Source organism: Bos indicus, chromosome 3, assembly GCF_029378745.1.
Source record: "Bos indicus isolate NIAB-ARS_2022 breed Sahiwal x Tharparkar chromosome 3, NIAB-ARS_B.indTharparkar_mat_pri_1.0, whole genome shotgun sequence".
Classification (NCBI taxonomy): Eukaryota; Metazoa; Chordata; class Mammalia; order Artiodactyla; family Bovidae; genus Bos; species Bos indicus.
In genome coordinates this window covers 15,937,545-15,956,549 of record NC_091762.1, presented here as the reverse complement: position 1 = coordinate 15,956,549, position 19,005 = coordinate 15,937,545, and the positions used below count along the sequence as shown (strand labels likewise).

The following is a 19,005-nucleotide window of genomic DNA, read 5'->3' as shown; positions in this document are numbered from 1 at the left end:
TGACTTTGAAGAAGTGGGAGTTTGTATTCATGGAAAGGAGGTTGGAACTGAGTGCTGAGGAAGGGAATTTGGTCACTGACTTTAATTATCCTAAAAGCTTTAAGATGTCTGACCAGATTATATTTGTAAGAGACTTAAGAGGAGTCACCTTTAAACTTAAGTATGTTGGAGCCAAGGAACTGTCCTTTTGATGGTTTGCTATTTCAAGTTCAAGGCTATACTAAGGGGATAGCCAGCTCCCTTTGCGGACAGAAAAGGGAGGCAGTTAGGAGAAGGGACAGGTTGCTTGGACAGTCCCACACAAGGGCCTCCTGAATGCAAACTTCATCCGTTCTTGCTATCAAAAATCATTCAGGGACTTCCCTGGTGGTCCAGTGGCTAAGACTCTGGGCTCCCAATGCAGGGGACCCAGACTCAATCCCTAGCGGGGGAAACTAGATTCTGCACACCACAATTAAGAGCTTGCGTGTGGCAGTGAAGACCGAAGACCTCCCATTCCACAGCTAAGACCTGGTGCAGCCAAATAAATAAATAAAGATAAACATTTTTTTAAAAAACATTCATACCCACTCTGTCTACATTTTTCTCTCCTTATCATGAGCATCCTTCCAACATGGAATACTGGATACAATCAGAGGCCCCAGAGATCGTCTGATCTAATCTGCTTACTTTACAGGTGACAAAACTCAGGTAGAGAGAGAAGTGGCCTACCCAAGCTCACACTGTGATCAGTACCCCAGACAGACCAGGCCCCTCGCACCGTGCAAAGAGGGCAGAGGCTTGTTGGGAGGAAGTGCCTTGGATGGGGCAGGCACTTGGGCTACTTTTCCCACTCCGGTCACTCATTAGCTGTCTGTGTTGGGACAATGATCTCTTGTATCCCTGAATTATAGCGGAAGCTTCTTGAGAAGTATGCCTCGGCCCTCCTCGTTTCCCAAGGCTACGTGTGTGGTTTCCAAGGTAACGCACAGCTGGGTGGATTCAGCCTCGCAGGCACCACCTCATCTTGAACCAGCAGGGGAAGAGGAGTGGGAGGTGAGGTGACACCACCTCCCCATTTACAAACAGTGACTCCTTCCGAAACCAGTTTCCCTTCTGTCCCCCTGCCAAGGTCAAGGGAAGAGGACACCTCTGACATCCTGGAGTCCTGGAGCTGAGGAAGCTTCTGGAGGACTTGGCAAGAGGTGACTGCCTGGAAGTCAATGGAGCTCCAGGCAGCTGACTCCGGAAGTCTGGGACTGGCCCTCGAGGCTGGGGCAAGTCTGAACACGCCCAGGGCAATGGTTTTCACACCTGTTAACAGACGCCCTGTCAAGAAGCATGACACAGGATGACATTTCCAACTGCCAAAACAGAAAGTCAACACAGGCAGCTGAGAAACAGCCTTGCTGCTCCCTAGGCATGCCGCCCTTGGGCTCTGGGGGGCCCCGAGATGGCAGCAGGAGACCACCACCCCTAAGGAAGGGCAACATGGCAGGAAAGCCCTCTCTGGGACAGAAAGGGTTAAAGCCAAGTGTTCAAATATTTAGCAAATAAAACCAAAATGTCACACAGAGACTGCCAAGGCTGGAGTGGTAACCATGGCAATCCATGGCCAGCTGCAGATCTGAGTGTGAAGAGGCTCTGGGACCAAGGCCTGTGATGAGAGGGGACAAGAAGGGACAAGAGGGCGATGCAGAGGGTCACAGTGGGCCTGGCCAGCCCAGCTCACAGAGGGCAGCCTGCCAAGACCCTGGACCCCTTATGATGCACAAGCCAGGGCTTCAGGCCAGTCTGTCAGTCTTAAAGAGACTCCGTTTGGTCTTCTATGGACCGAGGAAAGAATCAATCTACCCGTCTGACCCCTGGGCTCGTTGTTCATTCATTTGGTTCCAGTTATCGAATCCCTGCCGTGTGCTGGCTGCTCTTGGCTGTGGCACAGAGCAGAGAGTCCGAGTCAGTCCCCACCACCACGGACCTGTGGCCAGAGCAGACACAGGTGAGAAACAGTGTCCAGGTCAGAACACAGCCAACTTCTAGAAGGGGCACCTTGCCCAGGGAGTGGGGGCGGCCAGAAAGCTTCCTGGAGGAGGTAAAAACCTAAAAGTCAAAGGGGTAAAGTCAGGCAGGCAAGAGGTCTGACAATATACCCGACAACGCTCCAAAAAATACACAGCACTAGATAAGATGAGAGGTGACACCGTCGTCACCGAGGGGGCTGCCGATGCGTCATCCTCTCAGCTTTCTGTCTTTGAAGGGTAGTCTGACAAGGACTCGTGGTATTCGAACTGAGCAGCACTGGCCCCTCTTTCCTCCTTCCCTTTCAGCCATCCAGGTGCAGGCAGGTCGTTGGGAGGCCCGGCACCGTCCTCTGGACACATTCCCCGTTTCCAGTCTCCTTCGTGTGCGGCCATCTGTCCGGGGAGTGGTTGTTGGCACAGGGCAAGAAATGGACATGAGCTCGGCAGAGGAGGCCACTATCCAGAACATTCCAGTCAAGTCCTAAGGTTCTGAAGGAGCTCATGTCCTCGGACCAAGCAGGCTGAGGGGCTATCCAGGGGCTTCAGGATCTCAGGGGTCCCCAATCTATCTGTTCAGCTCTAAAGGAGGACCTTGGCCACTGGCCCATCCACGATCCCCAGTGAAGGCCATTCAAACCCATCAGTCAACCAGCTAGAGACACCATTAGGAAATGTCTATCAGGGGCTCGCAAGGACAGAGATCCCAGCCCCACCAGGGTGAGGCAGCTCCCTTCTCCCCTGGAAGACAGACAGACGTTCCTTTCTCTCCTCTTTAATGCCCCTGAAGCGCTCCAGGCCAGTTTCATCCCAAACAAGCACAGGACTCTGCTCCTGGTGAATACACTGCTTGGGTAAAATGTCATCTCCCTGTGAGAGGTTCCCAGCCCTCTGTGGCCACCTAATGTTTCACACACACACACCTCACACCTCAAAGCTTATCAGCCTGAGTCCCAGTGGATCGACGTCTAGGACAAGCAGCTTCCAAAGGCAGGGACCAGGTCTCAATTAGTTCTGGATCCTCCATGTCTGACATACAGTAGTCCTCACCTAACAGGTAAGATGTGACTTGAGCCCGGCTTCTTCTAGAAGGAGAAGGGAGAGTAAGGGAATAGAGCAAGACTCAGCCTGAACCTTCAGTCCATTCCCTGAAGGGAAGACACTCCTACTAACTCATTTATTTATTTTTTTTTTTCTACTAACTCATTTAGCAGCGGACCCCTAAAGCATCAGAATTCCCAGTGACTCAGCGGTAAAGAATCTGCCTGACCATACAGGATTCACAGGAGATTCAGGTTCGATCCCTGGGTCGGGAAGATCCCCTGGAGAAGGAAATAGCAATCAGCTCTGGTATTCTTGCCTGGAAAATCCCACGGACAGAGGAGCCTGGTGGGCTACAGTCCGTGGAGTCACAGAGTCGGACGTGACTGAGTGACTGAGCACACACAGGCCCAAAGCATGTGAACCAGTGACACCTCCTGTGTTCCAGAGGCCCACGTCCCTGTGACAGCAGGTTTCACGTGCCCGGGAGGGTACTCCAACCTACGGGACCATCGTGCCAGGGCATGTGAGCCTTTCCGTAACATGAGCTGTCTCTTGAATATAATTTCATATGTCTTACAATCTGAAGTAATCTCCCTGTAAGCTGAGAATTCTACGGCTACTTCATAAAAATATCCATATTTACACATAACTTAAAGTCTCCTTTTATTGGTCTCCTGTGTTTCAGATGCATGAGGTTGAAGTATCTTGTCACTATTCTGTTTCTGTCAGATCTGAAGTGGACTAGAAGGCTCTGGAGGCCAACAGCAGATTGTGATCTGATTGATGCTTTTCACATTGAATATGGCCAGTAATCACAGACTGAAATTAATGATCTCTCAAGTTTCCGTCCACACTGGATGATGGGAAATCTGCCACTGCCTATGTCCCAGGCTAGATTCACAGCAGTCTCCCCATTTTAGTTTGACAGACGTTATCTGAGCCCCGCTATGTGCCAGGCACTGTCCTGCAGCTTCCCGCCCCTATGGCTTCCTTGAGGACACCAAAGCTCGGCTCCACATCTCCAGATGTAGACGTACCTTCACTTTCCACCCGCCCCCCCAGGCCCTAAGCCAGGGCACTTCCTCCCTGGGGCACCCAGACCAGAAGCTGGCTGCTGGGTATTTCCTCCCTCTCCACTGGCTCCTTCCTGCAGAGCTGACAGACAGCGCCGTCTCTCCAGGTCACACATGCAGACCAACAGCTCTCCCTCCTCACTGCGTCCTGCCCAGTGGCCACTCTGCCTTCCTTGATTCACAGCCAAACTTCCCAGAAGACTGACCAGTATGCAGTCTCCACTTTCTCACCTCCTACTTGGTCCTCCGTTCCCCTTCCACCCCCCCGTGACTGCCACTCCCAGTGACAGGGCTGATAAAGGGCACAATGACCTGCCCACAGCCAAATGCAAAGGGCCAGTATAGTCCGACTCCTTGGCCCCTTGTGACAGAACTGGCACTTCCTTCCCTGTCCCGGCTTCCTGACTCCCTCCCCTGGGGTCTCCTCTGACCTCCCTAACTCTTTTCTTCTCCTTTGTGGGTCTATCTGCCTCCTCCCACTTCTCACTCGATGATGTCCTTCTGGGGGTCTGTCCCCTTCCTCCTCTCATCCCACTGCCCCCTTCCCACCAGGCCTATCCTCTTTATCACTATCCTGGAGGCAGCTGGATGCCCACCCTCCCCCCAACCTGAACTTGGACATGTCCAAACTAACCTGGTCGTCATTTCCCACCTCAACCTCCTTCTGTGGTTTCAACCATAATGAATGGCACTGCCAGCCACTGAGTTACCCAAGCAACGGCTGGGCTCCTCATTTCCCACAGACAGTACCTCCAACCTAACAGGTGACCAAGTCTGATCAATTCTACTTGCTCGACATCTCTTAGGCACAGTCTCTCCTGTCCCAGCTCTGGTCTTGCCCTGATTCAGGGTGTCACCATCCCTCATTTCGACCATGGAAACATGCTTCCAATTAGGCTCTCTGCCTCTGAAATTGGCCCTTGCAACATTTGCCATGCTGCAGCAAAAATGCAAATCTGATCATCTGTCTCCCTAACTTAAACCCCTTCCATGGTTCTCCCTGCTGCCCACAGGACACTTCTAAAGCCCTTCAGCAAGACAGATGAGTTCCCGCTGGTCCTGCCATGCTCCAGAGTGGACCCGCCCTCTGCCCAGGATGTTGTCCTCGAGGCATTCTGACTGTACTCTGCAGTTTCCCGTCTCAGAGCCTCTGTATATCTTGAGGCCTCTGCCTGGGATATCCTTTCCTTGCTGTCAGCACACAAACGCATCCTCACTGAAGCTAAGCTGTTTTGCACATATTATCTAATTTGATCTGTACAACAACCCTGTGGTGGGTATTGTTAATATCATTTTCCAGAACCCACGTTGAACTACTAAAAAATCTGTGTTCTCAGTCTCCTGCTATCCTGCCTTTCAGGATGTCACTAAAGACATTAATTAGGGCCACAGTGACAACTCCTTGCAGAAGCAAAAGTGATTTCAAGGTTTCCAGCACAGAGGACTGGGTGCCTGTCTCAGGGTCTGCACAGAGTAGGCCCTCGTTAGGTACACACTGCATGAATGGACGAGCTAGATGGATAAGAAGGGGAGAGGAGGGAGGATCCAGGGGAGCGATAAAGCATTCGGTGTTTCACTAGTCAGAATGGCCATCATCGAAAAGTCTACAAATAATAAATGCTGGAGACAGTGTGGAGAAAAGGGAAGCCTCCCACATTGTTGGTGGGAATGTAAATTGGTGCAGCCACTATGGAAAACAGAAAGGAGGTTCCTCCGAAAACTAAAAATAGAGTTGCCATATGATCCAGCAATTCTACTCCTGGGCATCTATCCAGAAAAGATGAAAACTAATTCAAAAAGATATGTGCACCCCAATGTTCATAGTGGCACTATTTAAAATAGCCAAGACATGGAAGCAACCTAAGTGTCCGTTAACAAATGAATGGATAAAGAAGATATTGTATTATGTGTATACACGAGGGAATACTAATTCGCCATTAAAAAGAATGAAGTAATGCCATTGCAGCAACATAAATGGACCTAGAGATTATCATACGAAGTAAGTCAGAGAGAGAAAGACAAATAAAATATGATATCATTTACACGCCGAATCTAAAATACGACACAAAAGAACTTACGGGAGGCTAGCGGTAAAGAAGCCGCCTGCCAATGCAGGAGATGCAAGAGACGCAGCTTCCATCCCTGGGTCAGGAAGATGCCACGGAGTAGGAAATGGCAACCCACGCCAGCGTTCTTGCCTGGAAAACCTCCCCCTGCACAGAGGAGCCTAGCAGGTTATAGTCAGTGGGGTCACAAACAGTTGAACATGCCCGAGCACAGTAAAAAAGAAGAAGAACTTATTTACAAAGCAGAAACAGACTCACAGACATAGAAAACAAACTTATGCTTATCAAAGGGGGAATAAATTAGGAGTTTGGAATTAACAGATACACACCACCCACAATAAAATAGATAATAAAGACCTACTATATAGCTATATAGGGAAATGTATTCAATTTCCTGTAATAAATCACAAAGGAAAAGAATCTTAAAAAGAATATATATATATATAACTGAAGTTATATATATATATATAACTATATATATATATAACTGAAGTTATATATATATATATAACTATATATATATATATAACTATATATTATATATATAACTATATATTATATATATATGTATAACTATATATATATAACTATATTCAGTTATATATATATAACTGTTAATTTCCACTTTGCGAAAATTAACACAATATTGGAAATCAACTATACTTCAAATGAAAGAAAAAAGAAAGAGAGAGAAAGGGAGGGAGAGAGGAGTTCAGTGCTTTATAACAGGTTGAGTCAGGGACATGTCAATGGCCCCTAAAGTGTGATTGTGCAATGCGGGGAGAGGAGGCTGGCAGGCAATCTGGGAGGTGCTGGTGATCACCAAACCACAGGAATACATGGACTCCCCACAGGAGAGTTCAGTTTTCAAAGTTTTGATACACAACACAAAACCCAAAGTATTTGGCTTTTCATTTCTTTTCGGGACACATTAGCCTGAGGAGAACACATGCCTGGGTCTTTAAGCCTCTGTGCTCCAAGACATCATCCTCAGATGACGGGCGCTGCCTCGTGGGAAGTTTAGGGACCTTTCTTCCCTGTCCCAGAACAGAGTCGGGCTGAGTGGATGTTCCAGAGAGGCCCGTTTCCTCTCAGTTGGAGGGGCAGACTTTCTAAAACTCACGATGCCCAGTCAGGGACAGCCTCCCCCAAGAGGCCGTGACGCCCTGGGACAGGCCGGCCCACAGAGGCCCACAGAGGCCCCCTCCTGCACTGGTGGGGGGGTACACACCATCGCCTCTAAGAAGCTTCTAAGCCTCAGTGTAGGACTTGAAGCCAGAGTTTGGTTGAGAGGTTCCCAATAATGTTTCAGAATTCTTCTTTCTCAAAAACGCAAGTTGTCCATATAACAAAGAGGAATCCTATTCCAGAACACTGCTGGCCTCCTGTGTGTGCTGGGCGGGAGCCAGGGGCCTGGGTGTGAGCAGCTGGGGCAGGGCTGGGGGGAGGTGGAAACACGGCCATCCGGTTCCTGCTATAATTGAGCCAAGTGGCCAGCAACTGGTGTGGATAAGGAAGTGGCAAGCATATCGTTGACACAAGCCCCTGACCTCACCCTACCCTGTCCCTGCCGGGCTTCCCAACAGATGAGCGGCGGCTGGGCTCTCCCTACAGAAGAGGTTATCCAAGCAGCCCCTCTGGATAAGCAATCATGCCTGGGATTACCCTCCCTCCACTCACTCTCAGGAGGCAGTTTCCCTAGCTGGCTAGCACCAGACCTCAGTCAGAGAATTACAGAATGGGGTGTGGCGGGCTTAGGATCTTCAGTGAACAGATGTGGAAACTGAGGCCCAAGACCACAGGGCTGAGAAATGGTCAAAATGACTTTGGAAATCAGACATCTCAAATCCAGCACCCTTTCATTCCAAACATCCCCTGCAGAAAACCAGCTCCCTGTCACACGCTGTGGGTCCCTGGAAATACAAAGATTCACAACATCATTGTCCCTGAGGCTGGGGAAAAGGACCGGCACAGAAAACTACAGTATGGTCAGGTAAGTACGTATGAAGGCTCTGCTGTCTGGGCCCAAACCATTCCAGATTCCCTCTGGCCAAAGAAGGTCCCATTAGAACTTTCCAGAAGAAAGAACTTCACTGGACAGGTAAGAGGCACAGAGGGAGCCACGTTCTGGTGACAACGAACATGTTGGTGGGCCAGGTAGGATGACGGACTGGGTGGTGGGAGCTGAGCATGTAGGCAGGGTAGAGAGAAGTCCAACCACTTTCCAGTACTGAGTGGTCCTGACAGTGACTGCCTGGTGGGCACAGCTTGTGAGATGAAGCCCAGCTGGAAGCAGTGGGACAGAGGTCACAGGAAATGGACCCACCCTCTTACAAGTTCAGCAAGGTGGATGGTATGACTTCCACACTTCACATGGGGAAACCAAGGCCCAGAGAAGTTGTTATAAGTTGTTCTTGGCCCAAGGGCATTCAGACTGAAGTGTCTGAGCCAGGATTCAATGCCTTCACTGACTTCACTTCGTTGCTCTGAACTGTGTCAGGCCAAGACAAGTAACTGACATAGCATCCTCTGGTGCCCATAATGAGGGCGAAGCAGAGACTAGCTGTGAGGTGAGAAAGGACAAAGTGTGCCCAGCTAGGTGCCAGCCCCACCACCTGGAAAGAACGAGGTCACAACTGCAGTTGGGTGGGGTCAGGTCTGAGAGCTAAGGCTGCCAGCCCTGGGATCCAGCAGGGCAGGACCCCAAAAGAATCAGAGAAGGGACACCTGGCTCTTCCAATTCCAAGGCCTGGAGTAGAAATAGCAGCAGCCAAGCCGAGTGGACCCAGGCGTCAGGCTTGGACCAGCTCCTTTCCCTCTTCCCCAAGCCTGGATCACAGCTGAGCTTCACTACTCTGCCTTTTTCTCTGGCCTGTGTGACCCCTCTGCACAGGTCAAGGTGGTATCAATTCAGTTCAGTCGCTCAGTCGTGTCCGATTCTTTGCGACCCCATGAATCGCACCACGCCAGGCCTCCCTGTCCATCACCAACTCCCGGAGTCTACCCAAACCCATGTCCATCAAGTCGGTGATGCCATCCAGCCATCTCATCCTCTGTTGTCCCCTTCCCCTCCTGCCCCCAATCCCTCCCAGCATCAGAGTCTTTTCCAGTGAGTCAACTCTTCGCATGAGGTGGCCAAAGTATTGGAGTTTCAGCTTCAGCATCAGTCCTTTCAATGAACACCCAGGACTGATCTCCTTCAGAATGGACTGGTTGGATCTCCTTTCAGTCCAAGGGACTCTCAAGAGTCTTCTCCAACACCACAGTTCAAAAGCTTCAATTCTTCGGCGCTCAGCTTTCTTCACAGTCCAACTCTCACATCCATACATGACCACTGGAAAAACCATAGCCTTGACTAGACGGACCTTTGTTGGCAAAGTAATGTCTCTGCTTTTGAATATGCTATCTAGGTTGGTCATAACTTTCCCTCCAAGGAGTAAGAGTCTTTTAATTTCATGGCTGCAATCACCATCTGCAGTGATTTTGGAGCCCAAAAAAATAAAGTCTGATACTGTTTCCACTGTTTCCCCATCTATTTCCCATGAAATGATGGGACAGATGCCATGATCTTAGTATTCTGAATGTTGAGCTTTAAGCCAACTTTTTCACTCTCCTCCTTCACTTTCATCAAGGTGATATAGTGTAGTACGATGCCTCCCAATGAGGGTGCAGGGACTCAGAGGAACTAAGGAAACACCTGGGTCCCACAGCTGGTTTGGGGTGGGGTGAACCTGGCTGGGAGCCCCGACTGTGACTCCCGGTCCCGTCTCCCATTCCTGCCCATTTCTCCTGCCTGTACTCCTGGCTCCTTCCTGGGGTTAAAGCCCACCATGTTGTCCAGGTCGGCCCCACAAAGGAACATGCTTGGTGGTGTCTGGGACTCTCAGCCTTCACAGCACAAGCTCTGTCCCTGCACCTGTGACCCCTCCAGAGACTAAAGAGTCCCCACCTTCTCAATGAGTGTCCTCTGGTCATCAACAGAGTGGAGCCGAGGTGGCCTGCAGCCAAGGCTCCCTCCCCCAGGCTGGCTGCAGTGGCCCCCGGCACGCAATGGGAGAGCAGACCACCCTCCCAGGAGCAGAAGATGCTCACCCGTCTCTGCCTGTGCGGCCACTCAGCCCAGAAATGCTGGGTGACAAGAGATACGATATTTGAAGTGTTTTACAGTTCACAGAGCCCTCTCACACTACCCATTCATCCTCACAACAACCTGTAAACAGTGGAATGAAAAGCCCCATGTTCCAGACAGAAAAGTTCACACGTTCCAGTCCAGAGAGGTCACAGGGCTGGCCAGAGACCTGCTGTGAGAAGAGGTCATGGCTGAGTCTCAGCCCCAGCTTTCCCAACTCTGAGTTCTGGTCTTTGTCAATTTCTCGCCTGCTGCCCAGATGTAGATCTATCTGTGCTCTTCCAGCCAAAGAACAGGGTTATATTCAGATGTGCATGCAAGTGAGAAAAAACATCTGGATACCATAGAACCCTCCAGGGCCCCAGCACAGCAGGTCAGCCCAAGGGCCAGGTGACGCAGGAGACCCATTGTCAGGAGAAGATGCCTCCGACCTGCTCACTCCTGCCTGCCCTTCCCAGCCCAGGTCAAACCATCCTCCTTATAGCGGCCAAACTGGAGTACACCCCAGACGCCAGGCCAATATTTCTCTGGGTGCCAAGTGACTCCTGGGCAGCAAGAAACAGAGGCCTCCTCGACCACAGCAGATTCTATTCTTTCTAGAAAACGACTCCTTCCTGGCACAGTCCAGGAAGTGGTAAACACACCATCAGACTCCTAGTATTATCTAGTGCAGTGTGTGTGTGTGTGTGTGTGTGCGCGCACGCAGGCACATGCATGCAAGGGCATAGGAGGAAGGTCTGCTTCACTTGGGAGATTCAGTGGCTCACACTCAGAAAAGATCCAGCAAGAGATAGAAAGAGCAAAGTCAGTCCTACAGTAAAACAGTGCAAAATGAAGACTCTGAGCAGGACTGTCCCCAAAACATGAAGCCATGTTTGCCTCTGGGATAATCACCATGGTTCTAAAGCCCCAGAGCAGTGTCACGGTTACCTCTCCCATGAGGGCCCAAAACGAAAGAGAAGAGCCACAGTCTCGGATACTGTCTGGTGAGATCCCCCAACTAGTTCCTGAGGGGGCGAGGAGTGGGCTCAGCCTGGGGGAGAGGAACGGCCCTGCATGAAGGGATGTGGGCAAGGGCACCTACCTGGACTTCACGTGTGTGATAGGCGATGATCAAACCCAAAAGGATGATGGTAGACAGACTGATAAGGCATTTCAGGGCCAGTGAAAACATGGAATCCTGCAGGAGAAACGGAAAGAGAGGATTAGAAAAGATCCAGGACAGAACATTTCACTCTGAGGCTACGTTAAGGGGTGAGGGGCAGCGACAGCAAAGGAAAGACTGTCACCAGCACCTCCCAGGAGCAGAATACAGCACAAAGGTAGCCAGATCCCCGAAAGCACCTTGGGCTGGGCCCTGGGCTGGCTCAGTCTCCGCAGCTGCCTCTGAGCCTCTGTTTTCTAGGGTTAAATCGTATTTGCATTCCTGGGATGAACCCTGCTTGGGCGTGATGTATTATGTTTGTTATACATGGCTAGATCCAGTTTGCTGATGTGTTGTTTAGAATTTTTGCCTCCATACTCATAAGTCATATGAACATAATTCTTTTCTATGCTGCTATTATCTGGTTTGGGCATCAATACTGTGCCAGCTTCGGCCTTTCTTTCCTCTTAACAAAGGATTCCAAGGTCCCCTCCATCCTGACAATGCAGAGTTCTTTCAGGAATGAATGAGAATGTCCTGGTGGTGGCTCTCCCATTTTAGGCCAAGGGCACACGGAAGGAAGCAAGGGCAATGGAGGAATCCCTGGAGAAGGAAGGGGGGCGAGCACAGAACAGCAAAGTTCCTGGGCAGGAAAAGGGCTCTGAGGGTCCCTTCAGCTGAGGCTGGGGGAGGCAGGGTGGGTCATTTGGCCTCTGCTGCAGTCCTCCAGCCCCAGGGCCGCTTAGGGGACCCACATGGTTAGCAGCAAGAGCTCCAGACCAGCCCACTGCATCCAACCCCTGATACAGCCACTTACTAGCCATGTGATCTCAGGCCGCTCACTCTATCTCTGCACTCAGTGGCTTCTGGCATCAGATGGGGATAATAGCAGTACCTACCTCTCAGGGCTGCTGTGAAAGATCAAGGCAGTCTATAAGATTGAAGGCAGAAGGAGAAGGGGATGACAGAGGATGAGATGGTTGGATGGCATCACCGACTCAATGGACATGAGCTCGAGCAAACTCCAGGAGACAGTGAAAGACAGGGAAGCCTGGCATGCTGCAAATCCATGGGGTCGCAGAGTCAGACACAACTGAGCAACTAACAATATGTAAGGTGCCTAGCCCAGTACCCGGCCCTGTGAGGGATGGCTACCGTCATTTCCCTCACCTTCTCTGCAGGGCTGGTACCGCCTGGGCATTTGGAAGCCAGGGAGCAGAGGCGGCTCCCAGTCCCGGAGGAAGGCGGGAACACAGCCCTGAACAAAGGCAGCAGAGAGCCGGCAGTACTTCCAAGCACGGTGCTGTAGCCCCATGCATCCTGAGAGACGCCTGCCACACCAGAAACAGTCCCTGTGCTCCAGAATCATAAAATGCCTGGTGTCTACAAAGCAACTTACTGTTTACAAGGTGGTTTCATACCTTGTTCTCAACCATTCTCAAGACAGCCCCAGGCCTTTCACCCAACTTTATAGATACCACAGGTGAAGGCTCAGAGTGGTGAGTGGCTTGGGCCAGGGCCCAAAGCCAAGGCCTCTGACTCACTGCCCACAAGTCCTCAGCCCGCTCTTCGGTGGGAAACAGAGTAAAAATGTGAGAAGTGTCCATTTACACAGACCCAAATGCCAAGATAATAATGCAAGGTGTCTCAAAGGTGCGTGAGTGCATGCTAAGTCACTTCAGTCATGTCCGATTCTTTGCAACTCTATGGACTATATAGCCCACCAGGCTCCTCAGTCCATGGGATTCTCCAGGCAAGAATACTGGAGTGAGTCCCCATTTCCTCCTCCAGGTCCCAAAGGTGGGATATAATTAATCACCACGTGCAACCTCCAGTAGAGAGGGGGGAGACATCACTGTCCAAGAAAGCAAGCTTTCGGAGACAGAGGGAGGGATACCTGAGATCTCCAGCATTAGAGGGCAAGGGATCCAATATGGGGCAGCCACGGAATCAGTGGAGGGCTTGGATTTGAGCCCAGGGTTCCCAGATGCCCAAGTTTGTGTTCTCAATCCCCTTTGCAGGCTGAGATGGAAAGAGAGCAGCTCTCCCTGGTGTCTGCCAATCTACCCTTCCTCTATGTGATACAGTTAGTGCCCACTTAGTGCTGGGAACCCAAGGGAGAACCCATGCAGGAGCTCATTCTTTCTTTCTTTCATGACGATTTCAACCTCTTCTCATTTCTTGAGCATCTCCTAGGTGTCCAACAGTGTGGTAGACACTACAGGATATTTACAGAGATCCTCTGCCTACCAGAAGCTTCCAAACTGGCTTATATACAGAACCCAACTTTCTATACTATGTAGGACCATCCAGCTGCAGGGAAAGATGTCCATTTTGCTCTTCCTAGACGATGGTCTAATTACAAGCCACGTTTCATTTAGCCTCTTGTATGTTCTACACTTAATGAAGAGCAGCCTGGAATCATTTACTCGGCACACACGCACAGAAATGTCTCGAGGAGTACTATGCTGCTCCAATTAAGGGCCCAGGACAAAACAGAACACAGTTTCAGCCCTTGGGAAGGTTCCGATCTTTGAAAGCACTATTGGGTGCCTGAAACACCATCCGAACCACAAGACCTAGCGGGGCTGAAGAGCAGGTGGTGAATTCAGGGACACTCAGACTTTGAGGATAAGGCCACTTCCCCTTCAGAAATCAACTGGGAACAGATCATAATGCTTTCGAGCCAGAAATGACCATCACTTTCTTCTCAAAGGGGTCTGAAGACATCTGGGGAGCATCACGCCTCCCCAGGGAAGGATTTGGGACCAGCTGCGTATTTCAAACTCTAATTAATTTCTTTTGGCAGAAATGAACTGAAATCAGAATCCAACTCTATTTCCATCATTTTTAGAGGAAGAAATAAAGGGAAAGGGGCCAGATGCTGTCTCCTCTCCTTCAAGCCTCTTCCTTTTGCTCTAAAACTCAAAGCCTTTACGTAAAAGGCAACTCCACCCTCTTCTTGGTTTTGGCCAGTGAAACCTTGTTGGCCAGCTCCAGCCCCATGGGGAGACGAATGTGTACTCGATCAACGGGAATGCTCGCTACTTTACAGATTTCCTTGCAGTCTCTAGCACATGTCAATAAAAAATAAACCGTCAACCATTTTTAATAGCCAAAAATATGTCAAAGAAGTCAGCTGGACTAGAAATGTTTTCTATTTGTTAAAATGCTGAATTATCTTTTCTTTGCTGTCTGATCTCCAACTAAGCTTGAAACTGACATGGTTCTTCGGATGATGGCAGCCATCAGGGCTGGCTAGCTGCCGCACGCCATAAAGAGATAAAAAAGGGGCCAAAAACTAAATCAAAGTCCGTGGACAGGGAGCTAGAAGGCCCCCTTCCAGTAGCTCAGGCCTGGCAGCTTATGCTGGGCATGTGGAAGATTCCTCTCACGGAAGCGAAATAACTCTGGAAGCAAATCCAAGCACCTGTAGGGCTTGAGGGCCTGCGGGACTGGGTTGAGTTGATCACAGCACTCCCTCCCAGCCCTATGAGTCCCTTTGGCCCTTGGATGGCAGTGAGTGGGGAGCCGAACAGGTGTGTGTACATACATACACAAGCCCTGTGATCACCCCAACCGATCAACCCTTCTCCCCTGCAACTCAGAACTTTTAAACAATAGAGTAACAATCCTTAATACACAAGAATGCTTACGAGTCATATCTCAACAGATGAGAGTTTTTTCAAAGCCATTTATTCCTAAACGCTCCCAAATATTAGAGTGGGTAAGCAAATGGGATTCTAGCCAGTGATGGAACACTATGTTGTCACTCAAAGCCACTTCTGTCAAGAATATTTGAAGAAGAAGAAAAAAAAAAAGAATATTTGAAGACATCAGGAAAGGCTCATGATTCAATACCAAGTGATCAATCCGGACCCCAAAACTATATATATATATTTCCAATTATTTTTAATGTAAAAATGAGAAAATATATAGTATGATTCTATTAAGTGTCAGGGTACTCAACTATATTACCTCTGATGCTCTGAGTACAACAGGTACTTAATGAGTGCTTCTTGAAGCTTCTTAATAATAGTACTTTTATTTTGACCTAATGTTTATTAAGTGTCAACTATATACCAGGTCCCAGACTATGCCTTCTACACAAATTACTTTGCATCCTCACCCTACAGATGAGGTCATAATGTCTCCATTTTACTGATTAAAAAGAAAACTGACGGACTTCCCTGATGGTGCAATGGATATGAATCTGCCTGCCAATGCAGGGGACATAGTTTGGATTCCTGGTGCAGGAAGCTTCTACATGCCGTGGAGCAACTAAGCCCATGCGCCACAACTACTGAGCCTATACGCCACAACTACTGAAGCCCACATGCCTAGAGCCCAGGCTCTGCAATTGTAGAGGCCACGGCAATGAGAAGCCCCAGGATCGCAACAAAGAGGAGACTCTGCTCTCTACCACTAGAGAAATCCCACACGCAGCAACAAAGACCTAACATAACCAAAAATATAAATAAATAAGTTTTTTAAACTGAGGTCATAGAGACAATGTGACTTCTCCAAGGCCATACAACTAGCCCAGATTTTAGCTATACATCAGATTTTTCTATATACCATGCTCCCCCCCACCCCCCGCCCTGTGCCTTCAAAATGAACTAGACTCCCATGTGAGGTGCTGAGTTTGTGTCATCCTAGCAGAGGCTGGCTACAGCCATCGGGGTGCTATAGAGGGGATTCCTAGCAGGGAAGGAGGGCGAACCACATTCCTACAAGATGCCCGCATCATGTGGTCCCTGTTCTGCTCCAAGACAAGAACCAGCCCTTCACAGATCTACGACTTCTCACTGATGACAACAATCTGTTGTAAAGCACTGCTCTAGGGGCCTGCCATGCAAGGTGAGCATCGTCAACCCCCTTTTACAGAGGAGGAAACTGAGACTTTGAGAAGTCACCTAATTTATACAAGGATGTGGCCAAAAAATGGAGGCAGGACTTATTCCAGATAATCTGCTTTCAGGTCCCGTGCTCTGCCCATACATCAACATCCCACCTGCCCTGCTGGTCAGACTTTTCCAGCCTCCAGTTTCTGCAGTGAGCCTTCTCAGAACCGCTCCAGCCCTTCCTCCCCTGAGGCTGTGCGGAGTGTGATGGAGTGTGCTCCTGGCTTCTGAGCCAGCCGTATAAACTGCTCTCCCCACCTGCCTTGTAACTTCCAAAGACAAGCCAGAATTGTAATGATTATGGTAGACCTTCCCAGAGACTTTGAAGTCCTAAATGTGTTTTATTGTTGGAACATTTGAAAATAACAGAAAACCATACTTGCAAGCAGAGTCCTAGAGGGGCACTGAAAACAAGTGAAACATATCAGGTAAAAAATGGGGAGGTGCCTTCCCCCAAGAATGAGTATGCATGTGTACATACGAGCCCCATTCATGATCTCTGTCACTGGCTGGAATCCTCAAAGGGGAAGAGGTGATACCATCTAAAGTCTGTATCTCCTGAATTAAGATCTATGTTTTATGCATTCGATTTGGGAAATAATTGATTTCGAATTCTTTTCTGCTTAATAAGGTCAACTTTTCCTTCAATTTCATGGAGAGGCTCCAAAACTGATTGACATTTCAGCATCAGCTTAATACTGTGGCTCTATAATGGTTGTCCTAATTGGACACTCTTGCTAATTAATGCTATGCAAATTAAAATCCAGCCCCTCATCCACTGGCCGGGAAGACTGTATTCTCGGTTGATGTTCTCTGCTGAGACTCGGCTTCTTTCCTCAACCTGGTGCTTTCTTACCAGAATCAAGCCCCTGACTTCCTCCTTCCTCTGCTCTTATCCTGCCTCTTTCTCATGATCTCTTATTTTCATTCACCCTCGACACCTTTCACTCTGATGCTCATCTCTTAGCTCAGGCTCATCATCCTGGGTTAAGCTGCCTGATTTAAATACATCCCTGGCTCTTCCTGGCATCTGCAGAGTAACTGCCCAGCCTGGATCCCACCAGAATCTGATTTTGGTCACTCATGGCCCAGAGTGGAATTACTCAGACACTCTGCATCCTTGGCTGTATAATTTTAGAATAAGGAAAACAGGCAAAGATGCATGATGGGATGGGAGGTGGACCCTGGGAGTCTCGGAGGGCACTTGGGTCTCTGACAAGCCTGAGAAGAGAGAAGTGTCAAGAACCCAGGGTGTCTCATAACCAAGAAGTCTTGAGCTGGGCCCTGGGCTTGCCATCAGAGGACCCAGGAGGTCTCAGCTACCTTCGTGATAAATGCCTGGCTTTGGACAGGCTGCATCACTCTTCTAGACCTCAATACTCCCCAGTAAAATGAGACTCTTGGACCAAATAGTCCCTGAAGCCTACTGGCTGATGGCACTGGCCATACACTGGCTGTGAAACATACACAGGTCACAGGAACACTCCCAACAGTTTTTCCTTTCTTCCCCTTTTCTCAAGCATTTCTATACATGATAAAATTGTGACTGTGAAACAGTCAGCAACAAAACTCACTCATGCCAACTTCTCCTCAAATAGAACAAGATGGCTAACAAAGAAAATTACCATTGTCTTTTTCTAAATAACATGGAATTTGAAAGCAAAAAGCCAGAATTCAAGTCATATCTCTGCTGCTCACTAGCTATGGGCCACTGGACCAGTCACTTAACCTCTCTGCACCTCTGTTTCCTTCTCTGCAAGCCAGATCTAACAGGATCAACTCTGATTAGTATTGGAGAATACAGTAAAATAATGCATATGAAAAAAACTCATTCTTTCTTCACAGAAAGAAAAGCTCACATTCTCTTGTAGCCAAGCACCATTTCTCTCGCTACACAGACGTCAATGCGGGGAAAGTCAGCTGTGTCTCAGTTGTGGGTCAGGGAGGGGCTGCAGAATTCCCCTCCAATATCATCAGCATTTGAGGTTTGCAACAATATACAAAGATGCCCCCCAGACATTTCAGAAAGACAGCTTTGGTGGTCTGCAGTGGGGCAAACATTCATACACTCATCCATTCACAGTATAAATATTTATTGAGCACTAAACTATGCCCAGGCCCCGTGCTGGGTACTTGCAAAACCCCATTCACCCCCGGGCTGCTGAGCCTGAAGCCAACCTGGCAGATGAAGGGCAGGTGCGTAGGGCCTGGAAGAAATGGGCAGAAGGCCAATGCTGAGAGAGAAGACGTACAAGTGGCTCCTTACATCCTGAATGTGAGCTGAGGCTTACAGAGTAACCAGAGACCAAAGGAGGCTTCAGAGAGTGCCTTCTCCCCAAAGATGCTTTCTTCTGAGCATGCAGGCTCTCTGTGCAGACGAGGAGAACAAGAGACCGTCCCCCGCTGGATGCCCACCAGGGCTAGGCATCAGCCTGGGTAGCAGAGACCAAGCTGCAGGCACCTTCCCACCTTCCTGAGCCCTCTGCGGAGGTGCACGTGTGCCTTTACCAGGCCCCAGGGGCTGTCACTCACCACCGAGAAGGAAGCCCCGGAAGGGCAGTATTTTCTTTTTTTTTTTTTAGGGCAGTATTTTTCAATCTCATTTGTCCACTTCTACATCCTGGTGCCTCGGGCATTGTCCTACACAC

At 49.3% G+C, this 19,005-nt stretch overlaps 1 protein-coding gene across 8 annotated transcripts in view; it reads right to left on the bottom strand.

The window, feature by feature from the left end:
• Positions 1–19,005, bottom strand: part of KCNN3 (potassium calcium-activated channel subfamily N member 3) — a 235,065-nt gene that overhangs the window by 117,959 nt on the left and 98,101 nt on the right. For 7 of the 8 annotated variants that reach the window (XM_070785496.1, XM_070785511.1, XM_019954331.2 and 4 more), the window contains one exon: positions 11,394–11,489. The exons of the other annotated variant lie outside the window; for it this stretch is intronic. In XM_070785496.1, coding sequence (XP_070641597.1) covers positions 11,394–11,483 — 90 coding nt within the window. In that variant the 5' untranslated portion in view covers positions 11,484–11,489. The remainder of the gene's footprint in view (positions 1–11,393; positions 11,490–19,005) is intronic. 8 annotated transcript variants of the gene reach the window in all.